This window comes from Zootoca vivipara, chromosome 14 (genome assembly GCF_963506605.1).
Source record: "Zootoca vivipara chromosome 14, rZooViv1.1, whole genome shotgun sequence".
NCBI lineage: Eukaryota > Metazoa > Chordata > Lepidosauria > Squamata > Lacertidae > Zootoca > Zootoca vivipara.
Window position 1 is genome coordinate 27,255,139 of NC_083289.1, and position 26,808 is coordinate 27,281,946.

At 46.7% G+C, this 26,808-nt stretch overlaps 2 protein-coding genes across 6 annotated transcripts in view; both read right to left on the reverse strand.

The window, feature by feature from the left end:
* The window catches only part of UACA (uveal autoantigen with coiled-coil domains and ankyrin repeats), a 51,578-nt gene extending 46,452 nt beyond the window's left edge, over positions 1-5,126 (reverse strand). For 2 of the 3 annotated variants that reach the window (XM_035130517.2, XM_035130515.2), the window contains exon 1: positions 4,822-5,126. In XM_035130517.2, the coding sequence (XP_034986408.2) occupies positions 4,822-4,944 (123 nt within the window). In that variant the 5' untranslated portion in view covers positions 4,945-5,126. The remainder of the gene's footprint in view (positions 1-4,821) is intronic. The other variant, XM_035130514.2, reaches the window with a different exon arrangement.
* A 2,646-nt stretch (positions 5,127-7,772) lies between these two features.
* Positions 7,773-26,640, reverse strand: MORF4L1 (mortality factor 4 like 1). 3 transcript variants are annotated; one of them, XM_035130519.2, is made up of 14 exons: positions 26,503-26,612; positions 25,040-25,086; positions 24,752-24,865; positions 24,390-24,457; positions 21,753-21,839; positions 20,369-20,449; positions 19,604-19,666; positions 17,929-17,954; positions 16,482-16,570; positions 15,073-15,174; positions 14,425-14,513; positions 12,074-12,246; positions 10,774-10,858; positions 7,773-8,611 (listed from the first exon to the last, which is right to left on the reverse strand). In XM_035130519.2, the coding sequence occupies exons 3-14, from the start codon at positions 24,752-24,754 to the stop codon at positions 8,527-8,529; spliced, it is 951 nt and encodes a 316-aa protein (XP_034986410.1). In that variant the 5' UTR covers positions 24,755-24,865; positions 25,040-25,086; positions 26,503-26,612; the 3' UTR covers positions 7,773-8,526. The 3 variants fall into 3 exon arrangements, with proteins under 3 accessions (XP_034986410.1, XP_034986409.1, XP_034986412.1); XM_035130518.2 differs by lacking the exon at positions 24,752-24,865 and having other exon boundaries at positions 26,503-26,640; XM_035130521.2 differs by lacking the exons at positions 24,752-24,865; positions 25,040-25,086 and having other exon boundaries at positions 26,503-26,627.
* Positions 26,641-26,808: the final 168 nt, after the last annotated feature.

Genomic DNA, 26,808 nt, shown 5'->3' on the forward strand with positions numbered 1-26,808 from the left:
GCCACCCCAAAAAGAGGCTTTTAACGGGGGGGGGGAGAATTTTTTTCAGAGTACCCAATGGGAATAATAGTTTTATGTGGGGGAAAAGAAGATGCAGAAAGATTGCAATCCAGTCCTCTGCTCCAGACAATAAACCTACTTGGATTGCAATAGGACCCATTGCGGTAAGACTGCCAGCTGGCTGAAATTTGCATTGATGTAACCCAGCCTTCCAGCATGATGGGGACCGTCTGCATGCAGAGCAAATGCTTCGTCCTTGCCGAGCTGCAGCTTCTCTTTCCAAAGGGTTAAATGTCATGCGAGTCTGCCTCCTGAAGATGATGCTTTCCACAAGATCGGATGGCCTATCTCAGGCATCCCCAAACTCGGCCCTCCAGATGTTTTGGGACTACAACTCCCATCATCCCTAGCTAACAGGACCAAGGGTCATCTAGTTAGTACTGTATAACACCCTGCAATACAGGAATCACAGCTAAATAAAACCTGACAGATGTGCATTCAACCTCTGTTTAAAACCCTCCAAGGAAGAAGAGTCATGCACCTTCTGAGGTGGTCCATTCCACTGTCAAACAGTTATTACCATCAAGGAGGTTCTTCCTAATGTTTAGTCAGAATTTTCTTCCCTAGCCTCTGGAGAAGCAGAAAACAGGCTTGCTCCATCTGGTCATGCTGGCTGCTTAGGGAAGGCTGAGGCAGAATAATTAAAGTCACATATGGAGCTGAAATCTAAAATATGAAGCCATTAGCAAAATGAGACAAGACCCCAGGGAACAGCTTAGATCATAACTGACTTATCAGGGCCCGTCTGTCGCGTCTAAGCCTCACGATGCTTTGCCTTGAGAGCATCCACTTCAGTTGCCGCAAGACTCTGTACACAGGTGGGCCAGTTCTCATTCATACTTTAGCTGTGATTCCTGCACTGCAGCAGGTTGAATTAGATGGCCCCCTGGGGTCACATTAACTCTACAATTCTATGATTCTAGCATGTGATTGCAAGCATAACGGTAAAGGTAAAGGGACCCCTGACTATTAGGTCCAGCCGCCAACAACTCTGGGGTTGCGGCGGTTACAGCTTCTGGGTCATGCGGCCACCGTTTACCTTCCCGCCAGAGTGGCACCTATTTATCTACTTGCACTTTGACATGCTTTCGAACTGCTAGGTTGAGAGGAGCAGGGACCAAGCAGCGGGCGCTCACCCTGTCGCGGGGATTTCAAACCACAGCACCACCCACGTCCCTGATTGCAAGCATAGGTCTGTGCAAAAGGAGGAGACAAGAGAATCTGCTGAGATGGGGGGAGGTTGGAGTTCTTTACAAGCTACAAAGCCATTGCTGCAAACCTTCTGAATGTTCCGAGATCTCTCAGTGCCACCAAACAGTTCCTGTTCTGAGCACAGGAATAGCCAGCAGCTATTTGAGGTGCATAATGCATGATAATCCTGGCCCCAAAAAACCAAGGGAGCACTCATAGAATCCTCTTGCTCAAACCAGTATGGTATATAGTGGTTAGAATGTTAGACGAGGACCTGGGAGACCAGAGTTGAAATCCCAACTCGGCAATGAAGCTCTCAACCGGGTGACCTTCGTCAACACCTCTCAGCCTAATCTCCCCCTATTTCAGAAAGTAAAACTCCAAACACAAAAGTTGTTGAACTTTAAAAAAAAATTGCCCAAAGTTGTTTAGCTTTTGTTGTTGTTGTTGTCGTTGCAAAATATCAAAAAAGAAGTTTTTGAGCCATTTCCCAGGAAAATCTCCAAAATCTAGACTTCTGACATTGGTTGCCATACGTCTGGATTTCCCTGGACATTTTAGCAATTTCCGCCCGGACACTGCTTCCAACTGCAGTATTCTGGCTATGTCCGGGAAATTTTGTATGTATGGCAACCCATTCATAAAGGCAAGAAAGGAAAAAGGAAACAATATGATCATTGCAAAGACAGGGACTAACGATTGGTTCCTACTCTCAACTACTCAAACAATCGCAATTCATGCCAAGATGCAGTTTGTCCATTTTAAAGTGCTGCAGACAGGGAGAAAAGTGGGGAAAGGCCCCCCACTTTTTTGCAGATTTATTGCCACATCAAGCCTCTCAGGATTTGACAACAAAATCGCCAAGGGCCAACCTTGATCACAGTGTAGCTTTCTGAAAAGCCCCGCATTCAAGACCCCCAATGGAGCGGCCACAATCTGAAAATAAATCCTCTAATTTTATACCTGCCCCCATGCTAGGAATTCAGGCCATGCTTGCGGGTGACCTAAAATTGTAGGAGGTTACAGACGTGATATTTATCATTTTAAAAGTAGCACTACGCTGGTGGCTGAGATGCCCCATGCCTCCTCCTCCCCCCCCCAACCCTGCCGCTGTGGGCTATTTGTAGTTTGGGGCGCATCAAGAACATACCAGACAGCTCTACCGTCTCCTGCCTCGTTTGTTTTCCCTCGCCCAATACAAATAAGGCAATTGCACGACATGCTGTAAACTTAACCTGCCGGGTGACACACAGCCGCAACAATCCGAGGCATGCTCCTTTGGGGTCAAAACCTTCCCCCGTGTTGCCTGAAATCTGCCTTCAAACGGGATGGAAAGCAGCCTGCACCGCTGCTCAAGTTAGAAAGGCAGTGGCATTTGGAAGGAAAGATTCCAGAGTCCAGAGGAAATGCTTTTACAGTTTGGACATTGAGAAGGCACAACTATGTTCACCCTGGCCTCGCGCCCTCTCTCCCCCCCCAACCAGGACGAATTAGGAGCAAATTGGCCCGTCATAAGCAACAAGAAGTTTGCAAGCCAAGGTTTAGTCACAGGGACACTGATCCAGCTTATCTTAACACACTTCAGCCAGTAATCCATCCTTGCACAGTTCAAGTGTTAATGAGAACCTGAAGAAAGAGTTGGGAGGGAGGGAACCGTCCCCTAGTACTGCCCTTCCACAAACTGGGGCGCCCCAGGCATTCTGCACTACAACTGCCAGCAGCCCCTCCCAGCATAGCTGTAGGAGGCTGGGGCTGATGGAGGTGGAGGGCACCTAGCTCTATCTCCAGCGTCAAAGCGGTGAGTGTCTTTGCTGCTATAGCCCCAAAGCACCAGTTAAGGTGGGGGAGATGACCTTTTAGCAGTAGGAGAACCTCCCCGCTTGCAGCCTTGCATATGCTGCTGTATGGCAAAGCCATATTTATAACGACTGAAAGAAACCCGCAAGCAGCCCCCCACTTCCTGCGGTTTCCAGCAACTGGTACTCAAAATTGTCGCTGCTGCCTCCAACTGTGGAGGCAGAGCAGATCCATCATGGCTAGAAGTCACTGATAGCCTTATACTCTACATGAATCTGCCCATTCCTCTTTTAAAGCCATTGCTGACCATCAGCGCCTCCTGTGGGAGCAAGTTTAATAATTTTAACTCTGCACTGTGTGAATAAGTCCTTTCTATTTATCTATCCCGAATCTTCCAGCATTCAGTCGACAGAGCATGAGACTGTTGATCTCGGGGCCATGGATTCGAGCCCCATATTGCGCAAAAGATTCCTGCATTCCAGGAGGTTGGACTAGATGATACCGTACCTTCCAGTTCTATTATTCTGCTTGCTGATTCTGCTTCACTGGACGTCCACGAGTTCTAGTGAGATGAGAGCGGGAGGAAAACCATTTCTCTATCCACTTTCTAAATGCCATGAATTAGAATATTCTAATTCAATCCCATGCATAATTTTATAAACTTCAATTATTTCTAACTCGCCTTTTCTCTCTACACTGAAATGCTGCAACCTTTCTTCACAGGACAGTCGCTCCCTCCGCTTGATCACTTTGGTTGCCCTTTCCTGAACTTTTCCCAACTCTTCAAGATCCTTTTTGAGGCGAGGCAACCAGAGCTGCACACAGTATTCCAAATACAGTGCAATAGGATGCTACCCTCATGGCCAGCACTGACCCTTGCTTCAGAACTGGAATCCAACTAACTAAGGCCACATCCTCTCTTGCTCTGCCGCCAACACTCGGCTTTACCTTTTGCGTTGGGCTTTTAGGAGTGGCCTGCACAGTCGTGGCACGAGGCCACTGTACAGATTCCTTGCTGATCTCCTCCAGCAGAAAGGGAACTTTAGCAGTAATGTCAGATTGAGGCTCACACTCTTAAGTAGCGCAGGACAGCCTTTGTCAAGCTGGTGCCCGCCAGTTTAAACACAGACTTCAAGACACCTTCTGGCCTCCCCAATGCAGCATCTGAATCAGGTAGGGGCAGAACCCGTGGCCCTCCAGAGGTTGCTGGAGTCCAGTTTCCATCAGCCCAGCTAACACAGCCAATGGACAAAGATAAGGAGGGGCTTCAGAGTCCTGCAACATCTGGAGGACCAAAGGTTCCCCACCCCAGATCTAAGATTTACTGTAAGTAGAAATACATGATGAAAGCAAGCCCAGCCTATTGTAAGAGCTGTTTGACAGTGAAACAGACAACCTCGGAAGGTGTAAACGCTCCTTCATTGGAGATTTCTAAGCAAAGGTTGGATGGCCAGCCACCAGGAATTCTTTAGTCGTGATTCCTGCAGTGCAGGGGTTTGGACTAGACAATCCTTGGGATCCCTTCCAACTCTACAATTCTATGATTCCAAGACAAAACAGTCACAGTGAGGGGGGGAAAGGAGGATTTTATTTAAAAAGTCACAACAGGATAGACATTCTTGGCCAACCCCCACCCTTCACTCCCAGTTGAGCCCCTCCAGAAAACAAAGTCAAGACAAAGAGAGAGCTCTGACTCCTATCTCCTTCCACTTCCCCGTCCTGTCCCCCATCCCCTGGCATAAAGGCACAGCGAACAAAGAATAGCAGCCTCACCCAGAAAGAGGCCATCTTTGAACTCTGGCGGACGTGGAGGAGGAAAGGATGGGCGATGCAGAGCCCTGGGACGGACAAGACGGTGCCTTCGGTCCTCCGCTGCAGCTTGGTCCGCCGGATCATTGGCTCCAATCAGCCAACAGAGCAAGAGGGGACAAGAGGCGGGCTTCTCGGGCATGCAAGCTTTGCGGGTATTGCAGAGGCAAATGGTGCAGGAAGCTGCTCCAACACCGAGCATGAGAGAAGAGGTCGAGCAAAAAGCAGTGGACCATTTGATGTGTCGCAACGGCAAAGGATATGGATAAGGTGAAAAGAAAACAGCCCCGGTGGAGGCAGGAAGCTGAAAATCAGATTGCTATGAGGGGGAAAGGAAGGAAAGGGCTGGGACAATGGAACAGCCCTGAAAAAACAAGGCACTCTCTCAAACACATAGCAGAAACAGCTAACTTTGGAGCAAGAGATTGGAACGAACACTAGCAAGGAAGGCTTAGGAGCTGCCGGAGAGAACCTGCCCCATGCCCAACCTTCCTCAAGCTAAGAGACTAAGAAACTAAGAAGAGCCTGCTGTCAGGCCCATGGCCCATCTAGTCCCAGTTCTCAGAGATGCCTGAGGAAAACCCACAAGCAGGATTTGAATGCAAGAGCCATCTCCCCTCCTGTGGCTTCCAGGAACTGGTATTCAGAAGCCTCCATTGTAGAAGCAGAGCAGATCCATTTCGGCTAGTAGCCATCGATTGCCCTCTCCTCCATGAATTTGACTCGTCTTTTAAAACCATCACCGTCTCCTGTGAGAGGGAATTCCAGAATTTAGCTATGCGCTGCTGCCCTCCAAGTGTTTCGGACCACAACTCCCGCCAGCCCCAGCCAGGTTGGGGAGGGCTGAACAGAAGCATGGGTGTGAAAGTGGGGCCAGGGAGCAGACAGCATTGCACCAGGTTCAAATCTCCGTCCTGTCAAGCAGCTGACTGATGGCCTTGGGCAGCAGGGAGCCTGGCTAAAGGCCGTTTCATGGGGGTAAAGGCCCCCAGTCCACCTGCAGAGCATTTTGTACCACCAAAGCCTCCCGCAACCCAATGTTTTCATTCCAAACTCTAGTGCCATTGGCTCCGCTACGGAGCCAGTTTGGCATTTGCAAAATGGCCTCAGCCACCAGAGCAACACAGACAGGTCCAGGCGACAAGCAATGCCTATTTCAGGAACATCTGAAGGATACAAATGAGGAATAGGGTTATTTTTGTTCCAGTTATATAGGGCACTGCCAGAGGACAAAGGGCCAGTAAGAGACGGGAGGAAAGAGGCAATGGATTTCTGCAGGATGGGGCGCAGTGTCTCCACATATCAAAGGAAGAGCTGCAAACCAACACAAAAGCATGGCCCTCTCACTCTCCAGTGAAACGGCAGTTTATTTATTTAGGTAATTTGTTATACCAGACTCTTCAACCAAAAAGGGTGGAACCAATCTTTTCTGCTCTGGAAACAGCTCCGCTGAACGGAACTGGATTTCATCCAAAGGCCCCTTGCAGGAGTATATTCTATATCCTGGTTCCTGGGAGCTCAAGGTCACTGTTTTAAGAGGCGACATAGAAGTTTGTAAAATTATGTATGGCGCGGAGAAAGTGGATAGTTTCTCTCTCTCTCTCTCTCTCTCTCTCTCTCTCTCTCTCTCTCTCTCTCTCTCTCTCTCTCTCTCTCTCTCTCTCTCTCTCTCCCTGATCCAGCAGATTGCTCTTGTATTCTTATGTCCTTTAGGACCTGGACTCTAAAGTCTCCAAGTTGCCCAGCACAGTGTGCAGAGAAAAAGCTGAGAGGAAAGTTGCAACCTGTGCTTGCTGACCTCCAGTTGGCGTTAAGAGGAAGGACTAAGAGTGCAAGATCTGCAGAAAGCACACATCCCATTCTCTCTAGCTGCCCTCTAACCCAATCCAGCTACCCAAGGCACACCCTGTCTGGGTTTACTTTGGGCTCTGAGGACGCTCCCTTCCTGAGACACTGTAAACCACTGTTAAACACATTATGGGCCACCTATTAGCAGACAATTATGGTTACGAACCTTCACCCACATAGAACCCCTTTTGCACCCCACTCCTTTGCACATTCACCACTCATGGCAAGAATGCTTACGCCCAGCTAATGATCTAGATACCCTCCCACATTATCTACTTGGTCCCGAGAAAACTCCCTTCTCAGGTGACCAAATCTGTAAAAGCTACCCACTTCTAAACGACAGTATCCAAGGCCAATCAGGACAAAACCAGTCAACGAAATAAACAACTATTTGACTTTTAGAAGACATTTGAAGGCAGGCCTGTATAGGGAAGTCTTAAGTCTTTATGTTTTATTGTGTTTTTAGTATTTTTTGTGGAGCCGCCCAGAGTGGCTGGGGCAACCCAGTCAGATGGGTGGCATATAAATAATAATAAAAAAATATTATAATTAAGAACACAGATTATTTCAGTCCTTGTTAGCTTCACTGCCCTCCCTCCCCTTCTCACATGGCCTTTCACCTTTTTCAATAAGCCCCTTCTGCAGCTACTGCTCATATGTTAGGTCAGCATTCCCCAACCTTGTGCTCTCCAGATGTTTTGAACGGAAAGCCCCAGCAGTCCCAGATAGGCTGCCTTGCTGTCCAAAACATCTGGAGGGCAGCAGGCTGGGGAAAGCTGTTAGGTGATAACTTGTTTGCTACTTGTGCCCTCGCCACCTCCCAAAATGTAGCCTCACCACCAATATTTGCACATTGCTCTCACTCACCACCCTGCTCCCAGATCACCATTTAGGTCCTAGGTGCCTCTTTCCCAAAACTGTTTGCTTGTGTACATCCCAGTGCATTGCAAGGGGCTCTGGGGATCCTTTCCAACTCTACAGTTATATGACTACTATACGCATGGCTGGAATAAACCCACATTTTAAATATGTGTATGGTTTTGCAAGCAGCAAAACAGACCCCAGTCTTTTAACAGTTGAAATAGAAAAGTTTATTTGGGGACCTGTAAACATCCCCTACCAAAAAAAAAAAAACATTTCAGAAAACTTGTGAGACACAATGGCAAATCCGTCCTATGTTAGAAGGTGCATTTGAACCCAAGACAAAAGTTAACCCCACAATTCTTCAGCTATGCAGGCAAAGAACACAGACTTAAACCCACACATTTTTACCCTCCCAACACCAAGAAAGCACATGAACCCCCTCCCCACCCTGTCCCTCCCCTCCCAAGCTGCAAGTAGACATCTGCGTTTGGTCCTCCCCACTCGGCTGGAAGCAAGAGTTTGTTTGCTTGTTTTGAAGGGGTTGGGGGATGGAAGAGGATGACAACACACCATCAAACCATCATCAGCTTGGTTTCAAGGGGGGGAAATGGGCCTAAAAGCATGCAGGAGGCTCGAGACTATGAAATGTTTCGTCACATTTCCAGCACCACATTCCAACACCAAAATCGATCCAATGACACGCTCCGGGAGGCTCTCCCCTTGAAAGAGATCCATCTGAAGGAAAAGTGACCTTGGGACGTGGGGCGGCAACAGTTCCATCTGAAGACACAAAACACTATTCACTTGACACGGATGTCGGCTGCGCGGAAAGACGCGTGCAAGAGGAGACCGTGAGCAGACGTGGAACTGGGCAGGTCTGCTGCAGAGACCCAAGGATCCCTTCCAGTGATGCACACACTCATACACACGTGCACACACACCATGAGTGTGAGAAGCTTACACAGCTTTCCGATGATACTCCGGAGGTGCAACTTCATAGTCGCTTGCACTGAACAGCGCGGAAGAGTTCTTTGCTAGGTACCTGCGGACGGGGAAGGAAGGGAAAGAAGCGTTGAGAGGGTGCCCCAGCTGCCCCACTCAGTCTTTGGAAACCTTATAAGAAGCTGTGCATTGCATTAGAGGAGCTTCTAGGACCAAGGTGGAACTGTCAAACTCCCTTATTATTTTTGCTGTTGGGCGTTATTAATGTAATCTTGTTATAGTACTGAAATGTTGTTTTGCATGTTGTTATATTTACCGTTGTGGGAAAGCGGCATACAAATACCGTATTTTCCCATGTATAGGACGACGCTTTTTGCTAAAAAAAAAAGAGAGGCAAAAATTGGCTGTCGTCTTATACACGGATAGTGAATGCAGAGGGGGGGACGACGTGCAATTAACAGCAGCAGCAAGGAGATTGGCAGCGGCGATTGGGTGGGTGATTGGTGACGGCGGCAAGGCCTGCTGGTAATTGGCTGTGGCAGCAATTGGGCAGGCGATTGGTAGCTGTGGCGAGGCAGGCAGGCGATTGGCGGCTGGGGCAAGTGGGCTGTTGGTGGCAGCGAGCGGGCAGACAATTGGCGGCTGCGGCAAGGTGTGCGATCAGCAGTGGCTGTGGCAAGTGATTGGCAGTGGCGGGCAGGCGGATGAGCAATTGGCGGAAGTGACCTCCCCCACCCCCTAAAAAAGTTAAAAAACTTAATTTCGGGTTAAAGGGGGGTCTTATACATGGAAAAATACGGTAAAATGGTGGCAGTTGGATGGGTTTTGGGAGAGGATGTTGCAAAAGAGTCAAGCTGTCTGAAGAAGTATGAAGGAACCTCCTGGCACTGATAGATGTTTCTTTGGCCCTTTTCCTCTTCAGTTCTTGTTGCGGATGTTACTTTTGCTCTGTCCCATAAGTCCATTGCTTAGTCATTACCCGAATGTAACGCTCTACACATGTGTAAAGCTAAAGCGAGGGAATGTCCCTACATAAGCCTGTTTAATTTATAGGCCTGTGGACCCCACTGCTATGTTGTTCTGACCAAGCCATCTCAGACATCACAACTGGGTGTGGTTGATAGAAGAAAATCCACAACAGTGTCCAGTCTTGGTCTTATTGTGTTAGCTCGGCATTGCAAGGAATGTGGAGACAGGCCTACAAACCCAGCTCACAGCTCCATCACATGCTTCCCCTCAGCCCCACAAGCCCCCCCCCTTGCACTATTTTGTAGAACTAGGACAGAAAGTCAGAACACCCCTGGGCTGTGCCCTTAAGCAAGGAGGAAAGGGAAGCTCAACTGCTCACCCAGGCAGACAGAAACCTCTGCACCTACACAGGTACCGCTTCAAAGTAACTCACACAGAAATCTAGCATTTTGAATATGAAAAAAAACAATGATCTCTTTTTCTCCCCACTTGTGGGAGGAAACATTTCTACCTGCCCATATTAAGTGGCAGAGTTATGTTACGACTTTAGACAGAAGCAGAGCAAATCCTAGCCAGTATGTTAGTGTGCCAGAATAGGATCTGGGAAGCCAGAGTTCAAATCCCCACCCAACAATGAAGCTCACTGGGTGACCTTGGGCTGGTCACTTACTCTCAGCCTAACCTACCTCACAGGGTTGTTGCCAGTATAAAATGGGAAGCGTGAGAACTATGTTAGCACCATGAGCTCCTTGGAGGGCAGGTAGGATACAAACATAATAATAATAATAATAATAATAATAATAATAATAATAATAATAGGAGGAGGAATTCCCAGAGGGCTCACTGCCTGCTGCAGCAAAAACAAGGGGGCTTGTGGCACTCGGAAGGATTTGAATTGGACTCAGAAGCTCTGCAAGGGGGCATATTGTGTTAGCAGCACAAGTTTGTGGCACAGCAGTAGACTAGGTCAGATCACTAGGGTGGATCCTTTGAGATTTGGCCCATTAAGGGCTTGCTGTATCTATGCTGCCTCTCAAAAGCCTGAAAAAAATGCTACACTTCTCTAAGGAAATCCATGAGATTAAGAGACCATGGAAGAGGACTTCTAATCCTGTCCCATCATCCATCAACATTTCAGCTTGCCAAGAGATAAAAGCACACTAGAAGGAAGAAGACCCCTGGAGGTGCCCACAACCCCCCATGCAAACACCTTTGCACAAAACACAAGCTTTCACAAGGACCAAGGTGCCTCTCTCAACTCGGCAGATATCAAACGCGATCCATTGTACATACTTTAGAAAATCGTGCAAGTAGTTCAACAGCAAGGCCAGACTCTTCTCGTCCAAGGGCGTGTAAGCGAGCATGGCTCCGATCCGGACTGTTCAGACGGTAATTTAAGGACAAGGGAGAAGACAACGTTAAGGGAAGCATTTCCACAATTCATAAAATTCACTCGCTCTATTTCCAGTTGAGTTGTCCAGCCATCACATCATACAGGTCATGACTGCAGCTGCCTTTTGAAAGTGACACATTAGTGATCCTAAAGCAGAGATAAAGTTTCAGGGATGCCTGGAAAGCCCCCTGGGTCAGAAACAAGTGAGGAAGCATTTTGGAAAATAGAGAAGTAGCACTGAGGGTTATGAAAGGTCCACTTTGTATGTGCTGCTAACCCCTAATAAAGCCTGGGCAGTTTTGTCTAGCACAGTGGCTGGTACCACCCTCCAGGGTGTGGCATTACCTAGCAGGGTGCTTAGAGGCAGGGGAGGGCTGGAGGTATAAATGGCTGCCAGGCTTTGAAAAACTGGTGGATCATGTTCATCCATTTAGTTGAATTAAACTAAATAGTTTCAACTGGATATTGAAAAAATGTGAAATACACTGTCACCATTTTAAATTTGCTTGTGTTATCTTCCTTAGTGGGTCTTGCAAACTGCTATCCTGAACAATGCTTTTTATAGGGCAGGGGGCACTGGGGGTAAGTTTATGGAACCAAGGGGGCAGCTGCTCCCCAAAGCTTGAGGCTGGAAGCTTCCACCCAAAGGAGAGCAGTGCAACTCCTAAGGCCTCATTTATGGAGAAATCACACCACATGCTCACTCACATGAACTTCTGCAATGATGCCGCCCTACACCCTGGGCCTCCAATAGCTCTTTGTGCTCAATTCTCAATTTCCCCCAACATAATTCTTATGTCTCTTATAATCCCCCCCTCCCCATTCAATGAATTGCTTTGTGCAGCTTTAAGGTAGGTTCGAAAACAACATGAATGCTGCACCTGTGAAGGAACAGGACATGCATACCGGAAAAGGATGGCCTCGTTTGTCAGCTAAGAAGCGGCTTCCACTGGCATTTTAAAAAACAGTCTCCTTATAAAAGTGCTGCAAGCCACATTTGTAAAATGTATCTTTCAGGCCAGACTTTGCGACCTGATGCGCTCCAAATGTTTTGACCTACAGTTCCCAGAAACCTCAGGCAGCATGGCTGTGCTCCCATCAGGACTCAGCATGCTGGCCGGGATTGGTGGGAATCGCAGACCAAAGTGACGGTTACCAGGTTGGGAAAAGCCTTTTGTGTCCCACAAACTATGTACATACCAAACAGCCGCAGGAGGTGGGGAGCTCCGTACACCTGTGACATCGGTGCATCAGGATGGTCCGCTAAGATTTCTGCGTACTGCGGCCTCTCAAATTTATAGAGCAGCTGTGTGCCCAGCATGACGTTGAAGTACTCTTTGATGCCCGCCACGACTTCGTTAACAGCATATTCTCTGGTGCACAGCAAGAAAAATGCAGGGTCAGCAACAGCCAGAACAAGAATTAATTATTAATGATTATTAATAGTTTATTTATACCCCGCCCATCTCTCCGGGAGGCTTACAGCATATATAAAAACACAAACATAAAAAAAAACTTCCCAATACAGGGCTGCCTTCAGATGTCTTCTAAATGTTGTGTTATCTCACTGACATCTGAAGGGAGGGTATTCCACGGGGTGGGGGGTGGAAATGGACAAGGCCACCAAACCCTCCTGCTCTGGGAATTCTAGCTGTCACCTCATCTCCTGCTGACCTCCATCTGTGCACATCTGCAGAGTGTTCTCAGCAGCTGGGAACCTCCAATTCCCACCATCCCTGGCTGTGCTGGCAGCTGAAGCCTAACAACATCTGGAGGGCCACAGATATTCTCCACCCCCTGGTGTTATCTGCTCTGCTCCCAGGCTGGCCTTTGCATAAGAACATAAGAATAGCCTGCTGTTTCCCAGCATCCTGTTCTCACAGTGGTCAACCAGATGCCTGTGGGAAACAAGCTACAGACCTTCGGGCATGGACATCATCCCACCCCCTTTCGTGTGTCTCAGAAGCCTATCGTAGCAATAAGCCGTTTGTGGGGGGCCTGTGTAAGTGCATGCATAAAATCATGAGCCTGCATGCAGGGCAATTGCTTTTTTAAAAAATTAAAGAACACCTAGAATTTATTTTTATTTTTTATGACACTGCACAAATTATCTTTTCTCACAATAGGGCACTTCAACACCCCTAAGGAAGCTGTCTTGACTGGCACAGCCTCTTGGCCTTCACGGCAACCCTGAAACTCGGCAGTCACATTCTGGACTAACTTTTTTGCACAAAGCAGGATTCTGTTGACACCGCGATTGGTGTATTACCATGCTTTTGACATGATTGGGCTATTGCCAGATCAAAGCTGGGTTGGATCCAGTCGCCCTCTTCAGCATGGCAGAGAGAGCCTGTTCGGATGGCCTCAGAGAGTTACAAATTCAGTTGTGTCCCGGAATGCTTCAGGAAATGTTTCAGGATATTACAGTGGGCTAAACTCTGTAAAACCCCTTTGTGGATAAATGGAGTCAGGCGTTCAATGGGTCAATTGACCAGGGTCGCTTCCCGGCACCCTTTTCTTCCAGGTTCACGCAAAGCAAGCCCCCAAATAATTTACCTCAAACCGGGCTGGGGGAGAAGAGAACTACAGAATTGGGTTGTAAGATTACTTAAGGCATGGCTGCAAAAAAACAACAACCCAAATCGTCATGCTGAATTTGAGCCAGCCTTCCTGCAGGACTGGAAGCGGGTATTCAATATAGCGTGTCTATATTTCTTTCCCTGGTTCTAAGCTGCTTTGAACAGCTGTGCAGCACATACAAGTCTCATGCAAATAGAGCCAGTGCAGCAAAACAGTTGGATATTAAACCAGGACCTGAAAGACCAGGGTCTGAATCCCCCACTCAGACATGAAGCTCACTGGGTGCCTGTAAGGGGGTGGGCTTACAGGGAACAGCCACCCCCATCAAATCCAGTTCTTTGAACGGCTCTGACAACAGCGGAGGGGCAGGAGACAGGAAGGAGGAAATGAGCGGAGTGGGGCAGGGCTCAGGCAGCATCCAGTATCGTGTGATACCAGCAAGGGAGGAGGGGCCAGCAGAGGTTTCTAGTGGGGAAACAGCAGAGGGGCGTCCTTTCAAATTCACCCCAGAACTGAGGCGATCAGCGGCTCGCAAACGCAAGGGGCAGAGATTTGGGGTCCCCAAACTACTCTACTGGGGGAGGAGCCAAAAAGCGCCATTGGGAGAATCTGATGATACTGAGTAGACATGTTTTCATGAAGCCCTGGCACTGTAAATAATATTCACAATAAAAGTCTTAAAGACAAGATGGTTTGGAGTGTCGTTGCTCGAGGGTAGCCAGCAACCACCCTGACAGCGCCCTTGAGCCAGCCACAAGGTTGTTGTGGGAATTAAATTGGGGGGGGGGCAGCAAGTAAGTAGAACCGTATATACCACCTTGGGCTCCTTGGAAGAAAAGGGGGTATATAAATGTAATAAATAAAGAGTTTGAGGTCAGCCTCCTCATATCAAAGGACCGATACTTTTGGTTAGCGATACTGCACAATGGGCCCTTCTGATGTGCCCTCCTCCTCCTCCTCTTCCTCCTCACTTGTTATCAGTGTTCCCTCGGGACTTCTTGTAGTTTGCGTAGTCCTCCAAAATGGAGTCAACATTCTTCTTGGCAGGAAGGTAGAAGAGCTACGGAAGAAAGCAAGAGGTGCCTGAGCCAGAACAAAAAAGACTGGAGCCAGGAGAGAGGTGCAACTCCATGGAACCTCTTCTTTCAAGTTGGAAGAAACTTGCACCTCCTTTGCAAGCACAAGATGGAAAGGCTGAAAGTAGCTAACTAGCCTACAAGGGAAAACCCCACTATGGTCTTTAGAAGTATAATCTGCGGGAGCCATCAAGGGCCACCAGGTTTTCCACCTGCCTTCCCACAATCCGTAAGGCAAAGATGCTTCTTAAGTATTCTCGCCTTCTCTTAATATTTCTGTAGGGAATGTTCTTTGCCTTTTTGGAAGGTGCATGGATGGGTTTAGTTTGTAATACTGCTGAAATGTTTTGAAATTCTATCAATTGTACTTGCATTATTGTATTTTTATGTGTTGATTTAGTCTTGGGAGCCTTTTTGGCTGAAAGGCGGCTTACAAACAAACAAACAAACAAACAGTAATATCACATTACGTAACAACCAACTCAGGTTACTGCAGGTGCTAAAAAATAAGCAGTCCATTTAGTAACACAATTTCAGAGTTACCTGCTTTTGCCGGGTGATCAAATCCCAGTCATCCACAAGCCACGGTTTCAGCTCCTCTGGTATTTTTACCTTGACTTCAACCCTGTTCATAAATGTCTCCTCCTGAAGAATAAAAGACACAAGTCCTGCATTCAGATACTGGCATCAAGCAAAGCACATTGTTGTGTATTGGGGCTCAGAATATAAGGCAAAAGAACAGAAAAGGGCATTATTATTTTTTACAGTGTATCAGTTAATTTAACAATATTGCACCTCTGTATTCAGAGATGTCCTCACTAGCAAGATCCAAGGAACTGAGAACAAACCTTGGCACTGTGACGGCAGGACACAACCATTCAGAAGCCTGCACAAGGAAGAAAGCCTCAGTTGTGTATTGCCAGCCCTATAGGGAGGGCTGCCAAGTGTTTCTTGTGGTGCCATGAAGACACAAAGTTTCAAGGAGCTGCAAAATGTGTTCACTGCCACTCGATACAAGCATTCACGTATTCCCACAAGCTGCATTTATTATTTGTTTCATAAAATCTATACACGTCTTGATTGTAAAAAAAGAAAAGAAACCACGTATCAAAGCAGTTTACAAAAATATAAAATGATCAAGAAGAATTAGCAGCAATAATTTAAGACTTTTGAAAAGTTAAAATAACAATTGACTAAAAGCAGATTAAAATTCACACCAGCATTCAACCAATCTGCGTCATAGCTGCCAAGTTATCCCTTTTTAAAAGGGATATTCCATTATGCTGAATAGGCTTCCTCGCGAGAAAAGGGAAAACTTGGCAGCTATGATCTGCGTAGGGTTGTCTAAGCAAAAATGTTTTTAACATGCAATGAAACAGTACAGAGAAGGCACCAGCCTAGTGTCAATTGGCAGGGAGTTCCAAAGTGTAAGTCCTGCTGCACTAAAAGAGTTTTTACAAATGTGTAACAGCAGTTCCACTGATCGAAGCTGTAAATTGGGTGTATGTGGTGTATGGAGATATTGCTGGTAAATTGGTCCCAAGTTGTTAAGGGCTTTGTATACTAATAGTAACACCTTTAACTTGGCCTGGTAGTAAATTGGCAACCAGTGCAGATCTCTGAGCACAGGTGTTATATGCAGACAAGGCCTCACTTGTGTCAGCAATCGTGCTGTAGCATTCTGCACTAATTGCAGCTTCCAGATCAAGGGCAAAAGAAATCCCATGCAGAGTGACTTGCAGTAATCCAATACTGAAGTAAGGGATTTGAAAAAAAAATATTATTGTCATCTATCCCCCTTCTTTGTGAAGTTGCCCAAAGGCTAAGATGGATCCAAAACATACTGGACATTCTTTGCTTTTTAAGACTTGCAAACTGTTATAACTGTGTAATGACTGCAACCCAACAAGAGGAACTCTACCTACAGTCCCGGACAGTCCAAAAATACTTACACTTTCAACAGTGGGATCTACACGAGCCCTTTTCTTCCTGGGAGGCTGAGGGTTTTCATTAGTGCTGCTGCCTTCACCGATTCCAGGAGCTACACAAAAGAGGCAAGGGAATCACTGTTGTGGTTTTAGCTAAACGTTTTACACAGGTGCCAGTTCACACACAACACATACTCGCGGAAGGGGTCTACTGGACAGAATCAGAAATCAGACACACACACACTGCACCCCAATGTTGTGGCAGCCCCTTTAAAATAATCACTGGGATCCTGGATGAAAAACCCATTTTTAAGTTGCTCAGCATTGCTAAGAACTGCTTTGGGAGTAGCTCCAATGTCCTGAGTTAATTGAACTGATTACAAACTTTTTGATTGACTTAAAGATGCATCCCATTGATTGGGCAATGCTTTTTAATACTTTTTAATACTTTTAATACTTTTTAATACTTAGAAATAACTCTACTTACTTAGAAATAACTCTACTTACGAATTTTTCTACTTACAAATGGAGCTCCGTCCGCCATCTTGGATGCGGTTTAGATAGGATTTTTTCTACTTACGAATTTTTAGATAGGGTTGCTTCGACTTACGAATTTTTCTCCCAATGCATTCCTAGGGGATTCGACTTACAAATTTTTTCGACTTACAAATGTGTGTTCGGAACGCATTAAATTCGTAAGTAGAGGTACCACTGTATTACATTAAAACTTTTAGTACTAGCAGGCACTAAAAGAGACTTTCCCTCTCTTATGTATGAGGGAAGATCCCTGCTTCAAGCAAAACCTTAAAGAAAAAAGTAACTATTGTTTCATTCAGAGCAAGCCATATTCAATAGATGCAGATTTAATCTGGTAGCTTATCAAAAAGATTTCTAGGGCTGCCACCTGATTAGAGTAGTTTTTATCACCCAAAGCAATTAACTGCTTTTTCCCCCTTCCCCTTTTATTTTTTTTAAGATACCAATATAAAAAGATCTAGCAGGATGTGCATTATAGTAGGGCTGCCTTTTAATGCTTGTTCGTATTTATGTAGAGTGGGCAGCTTTGAATAAATTACTGCAGCAAAACAACAACAGCAGATAAAAAATTGCCTCCAAGTAACTAATTGAAAGTACTGCCGCTGCTGCTCCCAGATTCTAGGACAGGCATCCCCAAACTTCGGCCCTCCAGATGTTTTGGACTACCAATTCCCATCTTCCCCGATCACTGGTCCTGTTAGCTAGGGATCATGGGAGTTGTAGGCCAAAACATCTAGAGGGCCGCAGTTTGGGGATGCCTGTTCTAGGAGCTTCGATTTTGGAGCCAACACACTGGGAGGGCCATCTTTTCCTTAACCCTTTTTGCTCTTACAAAAGTAAGGTGGGGCCTGGGGAGAAATGTTGGCGAAACATTGAAAATCTAGAAGAACATCATGCTAGATAAGAGTGGGCAACTCAAAAGAGGTGCTCTTACTTTTCTGTTTGTTCTTTTTGGTCTTCCTGCCAAAGGGAAAATAGACACTGTTATTGCACATGCAAAGCAAGTATAACACCAGCACTTTTTTTTAAAAAAAGTTCCCTCTTCTAAGCCCAATCACTTGATCTGTAAGGGACTGACCAAGCCACAAAGTGCAAGGCCCCGTGTTGAAAGGAACGACATCCACACAGGATAATTCAAGGTGCTTAGGCCTAATACGGAAAGGACAGGCTTTGGCATATGTAGAAGCTGCTTTCCCAGCATTTGCTAAAATAAAGGAAGAGCTACATGCTTTAAATTTTCTGCAAAGCTAGTACGCTTCCGCTGTGACCAACCATTCCTGCAGCTGCAAAGGCACACCAGAAATGTACACTGCCTTAAAAAAAAAAAAGGTGTAGAAGCAGCCTCTTTCACCCCACCCTAATAGCTGGAAGCATGGCAGACCAGCCAACCACCTGCCTTCATGATTTATAAAAGAGCACAGCTACAATTCACATGAACATCTGAAAAGGTTAGATCACTGCAACATGTTACACATGGGGCTTCCTATGAAGACAGTTCAAAGACCTCAGATAGTGCAGAATTCAGCAGCTAGGTAGCTCACTGGGGCAAGACAGACTGAGCATATAAATACAACCCTGGCCCAACTGCATTGTCTGCCAATTAGTTTCTGGGCCCAATTCAAAGTGCTAGCTTGATCTATGAACCTTTAAACAGCTCAGGACCGCAATATCTCAAGGACCACCTCCACCCATAAGCACCGACCCAGATCTTGTGATCATCATCTGAGGCTCTTCTTTGGGTGCCTCCCCCACAAGAGGGTGGCAACAGGAGAACAGGCTTTTTCTGCAGTTGTCTCCCTGTTTGTGAAATGCTCTCCCCAGGGAGGCTCACCTGGCACCTTCATTCCATATATTTAGGCACCAGCCAAGAACATTTCTCTTCTCCCAGGCCTTTCACTAATTAAACAATCTATTGCCTTTTAAATTTGGGGGGGGTCATTCTTTTGTTTGTTATAATAACATAACACTATGTTATGTGCTTTCATGTTTTTATACTGTAAATCCTATGATCCTTGGATGAAGGGCGGTATATAAATTTAATATTAAGTGGAATATCCATATGCGGCATCTGAAAATCAAATCCGCCCATCACAAGTGACCGGAGGAAGTACAAAAAGGAGCGATCAACCGAGATGGTGGTGGTTTTTTTTTTATCATGTAGAACACCTTCGAGAAAGTCCAATGCATTAAGAATTGCATAAATTGTTATTCTACCAGCTATCTCCAGGAAGGATATTCCATTACAGTGGTACATCAGTCTACGAACAGTCCTGTTAAGGAACTATTCAGGCAATGAAATCCCCAAAACCGGAAGTAGGTGTTCCGGCTAGCGAACTTTGCTTCGGAAGACAAATGGAGGAAGGGCACCAGCAGCGGGAGGCCTCAGTAGAGAAAGCGCACCTTGGTTTAAGAACGCTTTGGTTTAAGAATGGACTTCTGGAATAAATTAAATTCGTAAACCGAGGTACCACTGTATAACATGCCTATACATCATTTTTCAGAAAGAGAGAGAGAGAGAGAGAGAGAGAGAAACTTATAAATCTACACAAAGCAAGGAAATCTGGATTTCAGGATGAAGATCCTGGCGTGACAATCCATCCTTAACTCACCGCGTCGATATTGCAGGGGTCTCCAAACCGCAAACTGTATGCGCTCCATCTCGTCTGAAAAATCTAGGCACAATGGGGGTTGAGTTAAGGAGAGAGTGTCAGACCCGACACATGGAACTTTTAAGAGAATGCACTTCAGTTCAGCTGGAAAAGGCAAGACAGCTTTTAGAGGAAGTTACAGCCCCATTCAACAAGTGTCTAGAGGGTGGGAAGCCTACAGGGGCTGACATCTTCCTCCTACCTTGAATGCTATTTGTCATATCTGGGCTCTGTTATGTACACTATTCATTCATCCATGGAAGCAACACAAGGTTGAGCCCACGCTTACACAGATCATTGGTGTTATTTTCTCAGAGGACACTTGGAGAAGCCAGCAGGCTCCCCTCCCAAGAAGGACAAGGCTAGTTTTGTTCGAAATCAATGCCAGCTGCACATCTTGCCACCTGCTCACTTGAGACTGCTCAACAGTAAGGGAAAAACTCCTGCAGTATTATAGAAGCCATGACTGCCTAAAGAACGCCTGTTGGACCATTCAAAGCGCAGCCTCTTGGAAATGGTGGCAAGCTCGTTTCCCATCACGGTTCTTCATTGGAAGGCAGCTTCCTCAGCACTAAAAGTTACATTTTCCAAAGCAACATTCCACATGTACCAACAGTACAGCTTTAACCTTTGGAAATATGCTTGCTAAGATCTTCAAGGCCAAAAGATTATGAGGGAAAGCCTTTAAAATAAAAAAAGAATAGAACAGACAAAATAGTTTCTTACACTTCAACATTTTTCTGCTGGAGTCCGGACGTTTTTTTCCCTGGTGCGGCCCCTCTCATCTTTCCTTCTGCATACTGTTCCCTTTGAAAAAGAGAGCCATCAGAACAGGACTTAATTAGAGGCATCTCTATGCCTCTATAGCCACAGCTGAGCACCTTCACCGTCACATCAAGAAACCTTGAGAAGGGGAAAGGAATTTGAAGAGGGTCCCAATGTACCAGTTGAAGACCAATGCTTTAGAGCAGCCTTCCCCAAACTGCTGTCCTCCAGATGTTCTTATTCTGCTGCTGAGACGTCTTTTGTAAAAATGAACTCAGAAATGTAACGTTTTGGACTACAATTCCAGTCAGTCTCCACCAGCCCATCTGAAGGGCAACAGGTTGGTGAAGGCTGCTTTAGAGCAGTGTTCTTCAACCTTGGGCCCATAGATGTTTTTGGATTCCAACTCCCAGGCAGCAAGGTTGAAGAACACTGTGCTAGAGGATCCATGAGAGCAAAATGCCACCACCCTGGGAACCCTGGTGGATAAGAAATATGCTAAATAAATAAAAATATTTTATTTCTCAATGCTAGGGGTATCCTTCAATATGGCGTTGCTTGGGTTATTTAATCAAAGACTGCAGTTGGTTCAGATACTCTTGTGGATAAACAGAAATATCTCTGCAACAGAAGCCCTGCCTATCTTGCTATTCTTAACTGCCAGTGCAACCAGTTAAAATTTAACATTGGGAATGTCCCTAAGTATTGCACTGAAACTGTGGCATCCTGGTCTGTTCCTCTTGCCCTGACAGTGCCCATGCTGCAATTTTTTCCAACAGTGTTATATGTTTATATATACCCGCACAGAATGTGAGCTCCATCCAGTATGTAGTTCAGGACTACACAGAAGGCATTTCATAGTGTATGTTTAAAGCAATTTGGGGGTAAGTAGATTATAGCTCTAAAGAGCTCTCCTGCATGAGCAATGAGAGAGAAGGGAACCTTCTCCCATACTAGGGGAAGTGAGTTCTACAAAATTCACACACACATAAAATCCATATAATACATATTCAGGCTGCAGGGGAGATACTGTGCTGAACCCTCAAGGGGCTGTCTTTCCCATTTGTCCTGCCCTCCGCACCCCAGCCTGCCCAGAAGCAGCTCCCCAAGAATTTACTGCTGCTCTCTCTGCTATCTTTGGGGGCACACCCCCTTCCCTTTTGGCAGAGGCAATAATGTATTCAGCTTTTTAAAATGTTTGCTGTTTTAAGTTTGTATTACATTGCAAAGGCCAAAGGTTCCCCACACCTTCCTTACACAAGAATACAGAGACCCCTGTAAAAACCAACAACCACTTATTATACACTGGCCTGGCTTAGTTCCTCCATTACTAGGTAATACTCACTGATTGGCCTTTTGAAGTTCTTTCTGCTTTTGCAGATTGGTGTCCACGTATTTGAGCACTCTGCTTTCTGGAACCCATTCATCCCAGCTGCAAGGGAAGGGAAGAGTTTTCAGGGGCTACATAACAAGAAGCCCACTGCCTAGCTGTTAATTCAGTGGCCTCACAGAAAACCAATGAACTTTATTCATATATTTAAAAAATATTTATAGACAGCTACTGTACTTATAAAAACTTTGCTTTTCTGACTTGTAGCCCTGCCTAACACAGGGTTACAGGCACAAGTGGGTGGATTTCACCTAAGTTTTGGAATCCAGCTATTCAATCAATTCCTGTAGAAAAAAGAATCATTGGTCTAGCTGTTGTTGTTTCATTAAGAAGCACTTTAAAGTTAGCTGAAAACTACATTCCTGGAGAAAGTTTGGGAACACTTTCTGATTGGGCAACAGGATTATGACCTCATGGTTTACCATCCCCAGCTATGACTAATCAATTTTCAGCTTATTCTGTGGGGTTTACAGACACCCCCCTTTTTTCAATCGCTCTGTTGCCACTGATCAGGCCACCAAAACCTGCCGGGACTCCCACTGTGCCTCTCCTGCCCAATCCGCTGTCAATTCTTGCAGGCCACAAAAACATTGCTTTGGCACAGCAGGCCTTTTGAGGCAGGCACAAGCTTTATTCTAGCGGGAGCTTAGAGAGGGAGGACAGGCAAATTACTCCCTTTCCCCACAACCACCTTGGGAGTGTGTGTGGAGTGGCTGAGAATAGATAGCAGATAGCAGCCTTCAGGGAGGACTGTTAGATTTGAGTAAAAAGAGAGGGTGTAGTCCAATGCCTTGATTGTGGCCCACAATGCTGGGAGAGCACCACATGGGAGGAAAGCAGGAGGGTGCCCTGTAATCTGTGGGCAGATCAAGGCTCCTTTTTTGTATCAACTTGAACCTGGCAGAGAGGGAAGCAGCCTTCAACTTAGGAAATTTCAGTTAATATTTCCATAGAATAACTACCGTAGTTAAATTTGGGGCGCTGCTTGGATTTAGACAGTGGTACCTTTTTATTCCTTTTTCTCCTTTCTGGTAAATTATCAATGTCTGCAGCAGGAACCATAATCATTACTCAGCATGTAATTCATCTTTTTCCTATCCTGGTGCCACCCAAATGTTTAGAACTATAGCTCCTGTCAGGCCCAGCCAGCACAACTGTGCTCCCACCAGCCCTAGTATCATACAGCCATGTTGCCTGGGCTGATGGGAGTTGTAGTCTGAAACATCTGGAGGATGCCAGAATGGGGAAAGCAGATGTGAATGAATGCAATTATAGTTATGATACTGAAATTAGAGACTTAGGAGAAATCCCCATTTCACATTCTGACTCACACCACCTGTAACTGTTTCTCCAGCAAGAGGTGAAGAGCCAAGAGCCTTCAATAATTCACAAAGCTGTGTTGCCTGGGTTTTTTTTTGCTCAGAAGCCTCACAATTGTGGCAGTGAGTAGACAAGGTTGACTTATGGGTTCAACACTATTATTATTTTATTAATCTTGAAACTTCAAGCACATCTGAGATTGTTGCAATAAAATAATCAATACATAAAATATAAACACATAAGAAAGCTAACCAAAATGTGTGTCAAAACAAAATAAAAAAATCCTTCCAGTAGCACCTTAGAGACCAACTAAGTTTGTCATAGGTATGAGCTTTCGTGTGTATGCAGACTTCTTCAGATACCTATGGCAAACTTAGTTGGTCTCTAAGGTGCTACTGGAAGGATTTTTTAATTTTGTTTTGACTGCGTCAGACCAACACGGCTACCTACCTGCTAAATGTGTGTGTGTGTGTATAAAACAGAACAACCGAAGTAAAAAAGCTTAGGAAAATAAAATAGGCATCTGCCTGGCACCAAAAAGATACCAAAGCAGGTGCCAGATATTCCTCTCTGGGAAAAGCATTCTAAAGTCAGAGCACCACCACAGAGAAGGCCCTTTCCCCTGAAACCACAATATGTCAGAAAAACCTAGAGAAGAGCCTCTTCTGCAGATCTCAATGAATTGGCAGGTACATGTGAACCCATATAATTTTCTAGGTATCCTGGCCCTAAGCCACGGTGGGTCTTAAAAATCAAAAGCAGCACTTTGAGCTGGGCCCAGAAATAACTGACAGGGAGCTGGTCTTGTTGGTGAAACGCTGGCATCACAACAGCTGTCCTCAGTTGCTCATCTAGAAGCCATATCCCTGAACTAACTGTAGTTACCAAACCACCTTCAGGAGCAGCTACACACATAGTGTGTTTCGGCAGCCTAGCCCAAAGGATGACTGTGGACAGGCTGCCATCTGCTTTGGCTGGAAATGCCAGGGATGAAATCCTGCAAAGATGCTGCACATATTTTGTACTGCCCCAACTTTCTGACCTTAAACATTAGTTTAAGTTGCCAGAGAAATGAAGGAACTTTAAGCATTTGTTGTTCATTGCATATTGATTTTTTTTGGTTTTAATAATGGTTTTGTTATGATGGTGGCTATTTGATTGCCACTGTCACAGGCCATCCTGTGCTCCATTTTGGAGAAAGAGTAAGATATATAACTCGTATCAAATGCAGGTTTTGTTTGTTATTATCATTACTTAAAAATAAATACTCACTTCTTATTCCAACCACTGTAATGTATGAAGTATTTCACCTGTTTGTCCTTTATAGCAACCTTTACACACTAGAAGGAGGAAGAAGAAAGTCTGTCAATAACTTAGCAAGTTCACATGCAATTCAGAGACTTTTATGCCACTCTGGGCGAGATTAACAGTTCTTAGGCAGCCTACAGGGTATTTAATTGCCCCAGCCAAATCGGGTCCCTTGCTGTGGCAAGATGTTCTGGGAGTTTCCCAGCATGCAAAGTGTGAGCCCATCCTGCTCCTTGCAGCTGGGGACACGGTGGCTGCCCAGAGGGCACGATGTCCCCAGTCACTCGCCACACAGGCTGCCTCTCTTAGCATGAGGAATACGATACCATCAGTACTGCAGAAGGACTTCAAAAGGAAGGCAGGATGGAGCGGACCAGAGAAAGGGAGCCGGGCTGCTTGTGGCTGCTGTGTTTGCACAGGCTTGCTTCTGTGCGAGAATGCTGGCAGAGGAAAGCATGGTATGTGAATCAGGCCCTTTGGCTCTGGAGCCCCAGAGCAGGTTTTTTTGTTTTGTTTTGTTTTGCACAGCGCACGCGTCCCCCACCACCCCCTAAATCCAGCACTGCCATGGGTGGGTTAACGTCGTCTGCCACAGCAAACTACAGCCAACATACCTTTGCTTCGTAAAGAAGAGGTCCATGGAAACACAGCACCCGTTCACCTGTGAGAAAATTTCCATTTAGTAGGAAAAGCAGGCCTAGACGCACACGCACCACACAAACACTGAATAATATCATCATGGCACTGAAATGAAGATGCAAGGATCCGTTAACGTTCATCTTATTATTTCAGCTCCTCGTAAGAGCTTGGGCCAGGGTACGCAGAGCTGAACCGCCATTTTGCTCAAACTGGACTTCCCATCCACCAACCCAAATAAACAGGCATGTTCAAAAGCTGGTGTTTCTGTTGACGAGTGCAGAAAGGGATTCCAAGGCAACATATTTTTGCTTTCAAAGTTGAACGATAAGACACACAGAAAAAATCAGAGGATTTTTCATCTGTGCCTTTGAAGCAATGCAACTTCCTCATCAGAGATTTGGGTTGCACAGGACGCCAACGCCGCGGCCTGTGTGTGTGCGCGCGCATGGATGTCCTCATTTTCATGTTGAAATGCACAGAGTACCAAACCGTCAAGTCGCAATCTGCCTCCCTATAAGCTAAGAGGAAGACTTATTTGAGCACTGCTAATTAAGGGTGTCCAGACTCCGGGGCCTACCACAGAGAATGCCAGAGGTGTTGATCCTGTCCCAAACCAAAAGAGATGGCACAGGAGACAATGTGTCATATGCCCACCTGTGCTCAACCCACATGCATGAAGCCTGGGCTAGCTACTATTGTGCCAGGCTACGTGACAGAGCTCTGGTGCCCACAGGAGAGGGTGAAAGCCTCTGAGCAGGATGAGGGCATTTGCGGACAGAAAGAGGAGAGTCTGGCTGCTGCAGCTGGGCCAGCTGCCCAAAGGGGGTCCGCCTAGCCCAGCACCCTCCTCTCACAGTGGCCAACCAGGTGCCCCTCGTAGGAAGCCTTGAAGGCAGCAGGACCCCCCAACAGGGCAGAAGCAGCTCTCCCTGCCACAGGGATCCAGGAGCATCACTGCTTCCTACTGGGGGGTGGGGTGGGACACACCCGTTGTGGCTAGTAGCCATTATGACGAGTTGCCATTATGACTAGTAGGCAGTGAAAGGCAAATTCAGGTGTGTGTTTGGGGGGGGGAGGGGCTCATTCTCCTCGGCCTGGCCCAGCAACCAGGGTCTTCCTCGGAGGAAGGCTGAGCCCAAAGACGCAGACAGGGGAGGGGGGAAAACACCCCCCACTGGCTCCCTCTCCCCCCTCCTGAGGAGTGGGGACAAAGAGAAGAACCAGAGGGGCCGTTTTGCTGCGGGGAAAACGGGCTCCTGTGCATGCACTGGCTGCCTGCCTGGGCTGGGGAGGGAGGGGGCAGAGCGGCCGCCGCCGCCCCCCGCCCGGCTCTGGGCGCCCCCTCCTCTCCCTTCGCGGTTGGAGTTCCGTGGTTGGGGGTCTCCGGCAGGGCGCCCCCTCCGTCCCCGGCTCGCCCCTCCCTCCTGCCGCTGCTCACCCTCTTGGAATTTGGGTTTGGGGTCCTGCTTGGGCGCCATTTATAAGCGACTCCTCCGCCTCCCCCTCCCCGCGGGGGCTCCTCAGCTGCGTCGCCGCATTATGGCAAGAGGAGGGGAGCCTCCGCTACGGCGCATGCGCGCGCACGGGATATTTCCACGCCTGGATCTTCCTCCTCTCCCGGGGCATGCTGGGGTTTGTAGTCTTCGGCGGCGGCTCCTCCTGCTTCCCGTCTCGTCGCTGCTGCGCCTGCCTGCCTGTCACATGAGCTGCTAAAACAAACCTCCTTCGTTTTAATTAACCAATG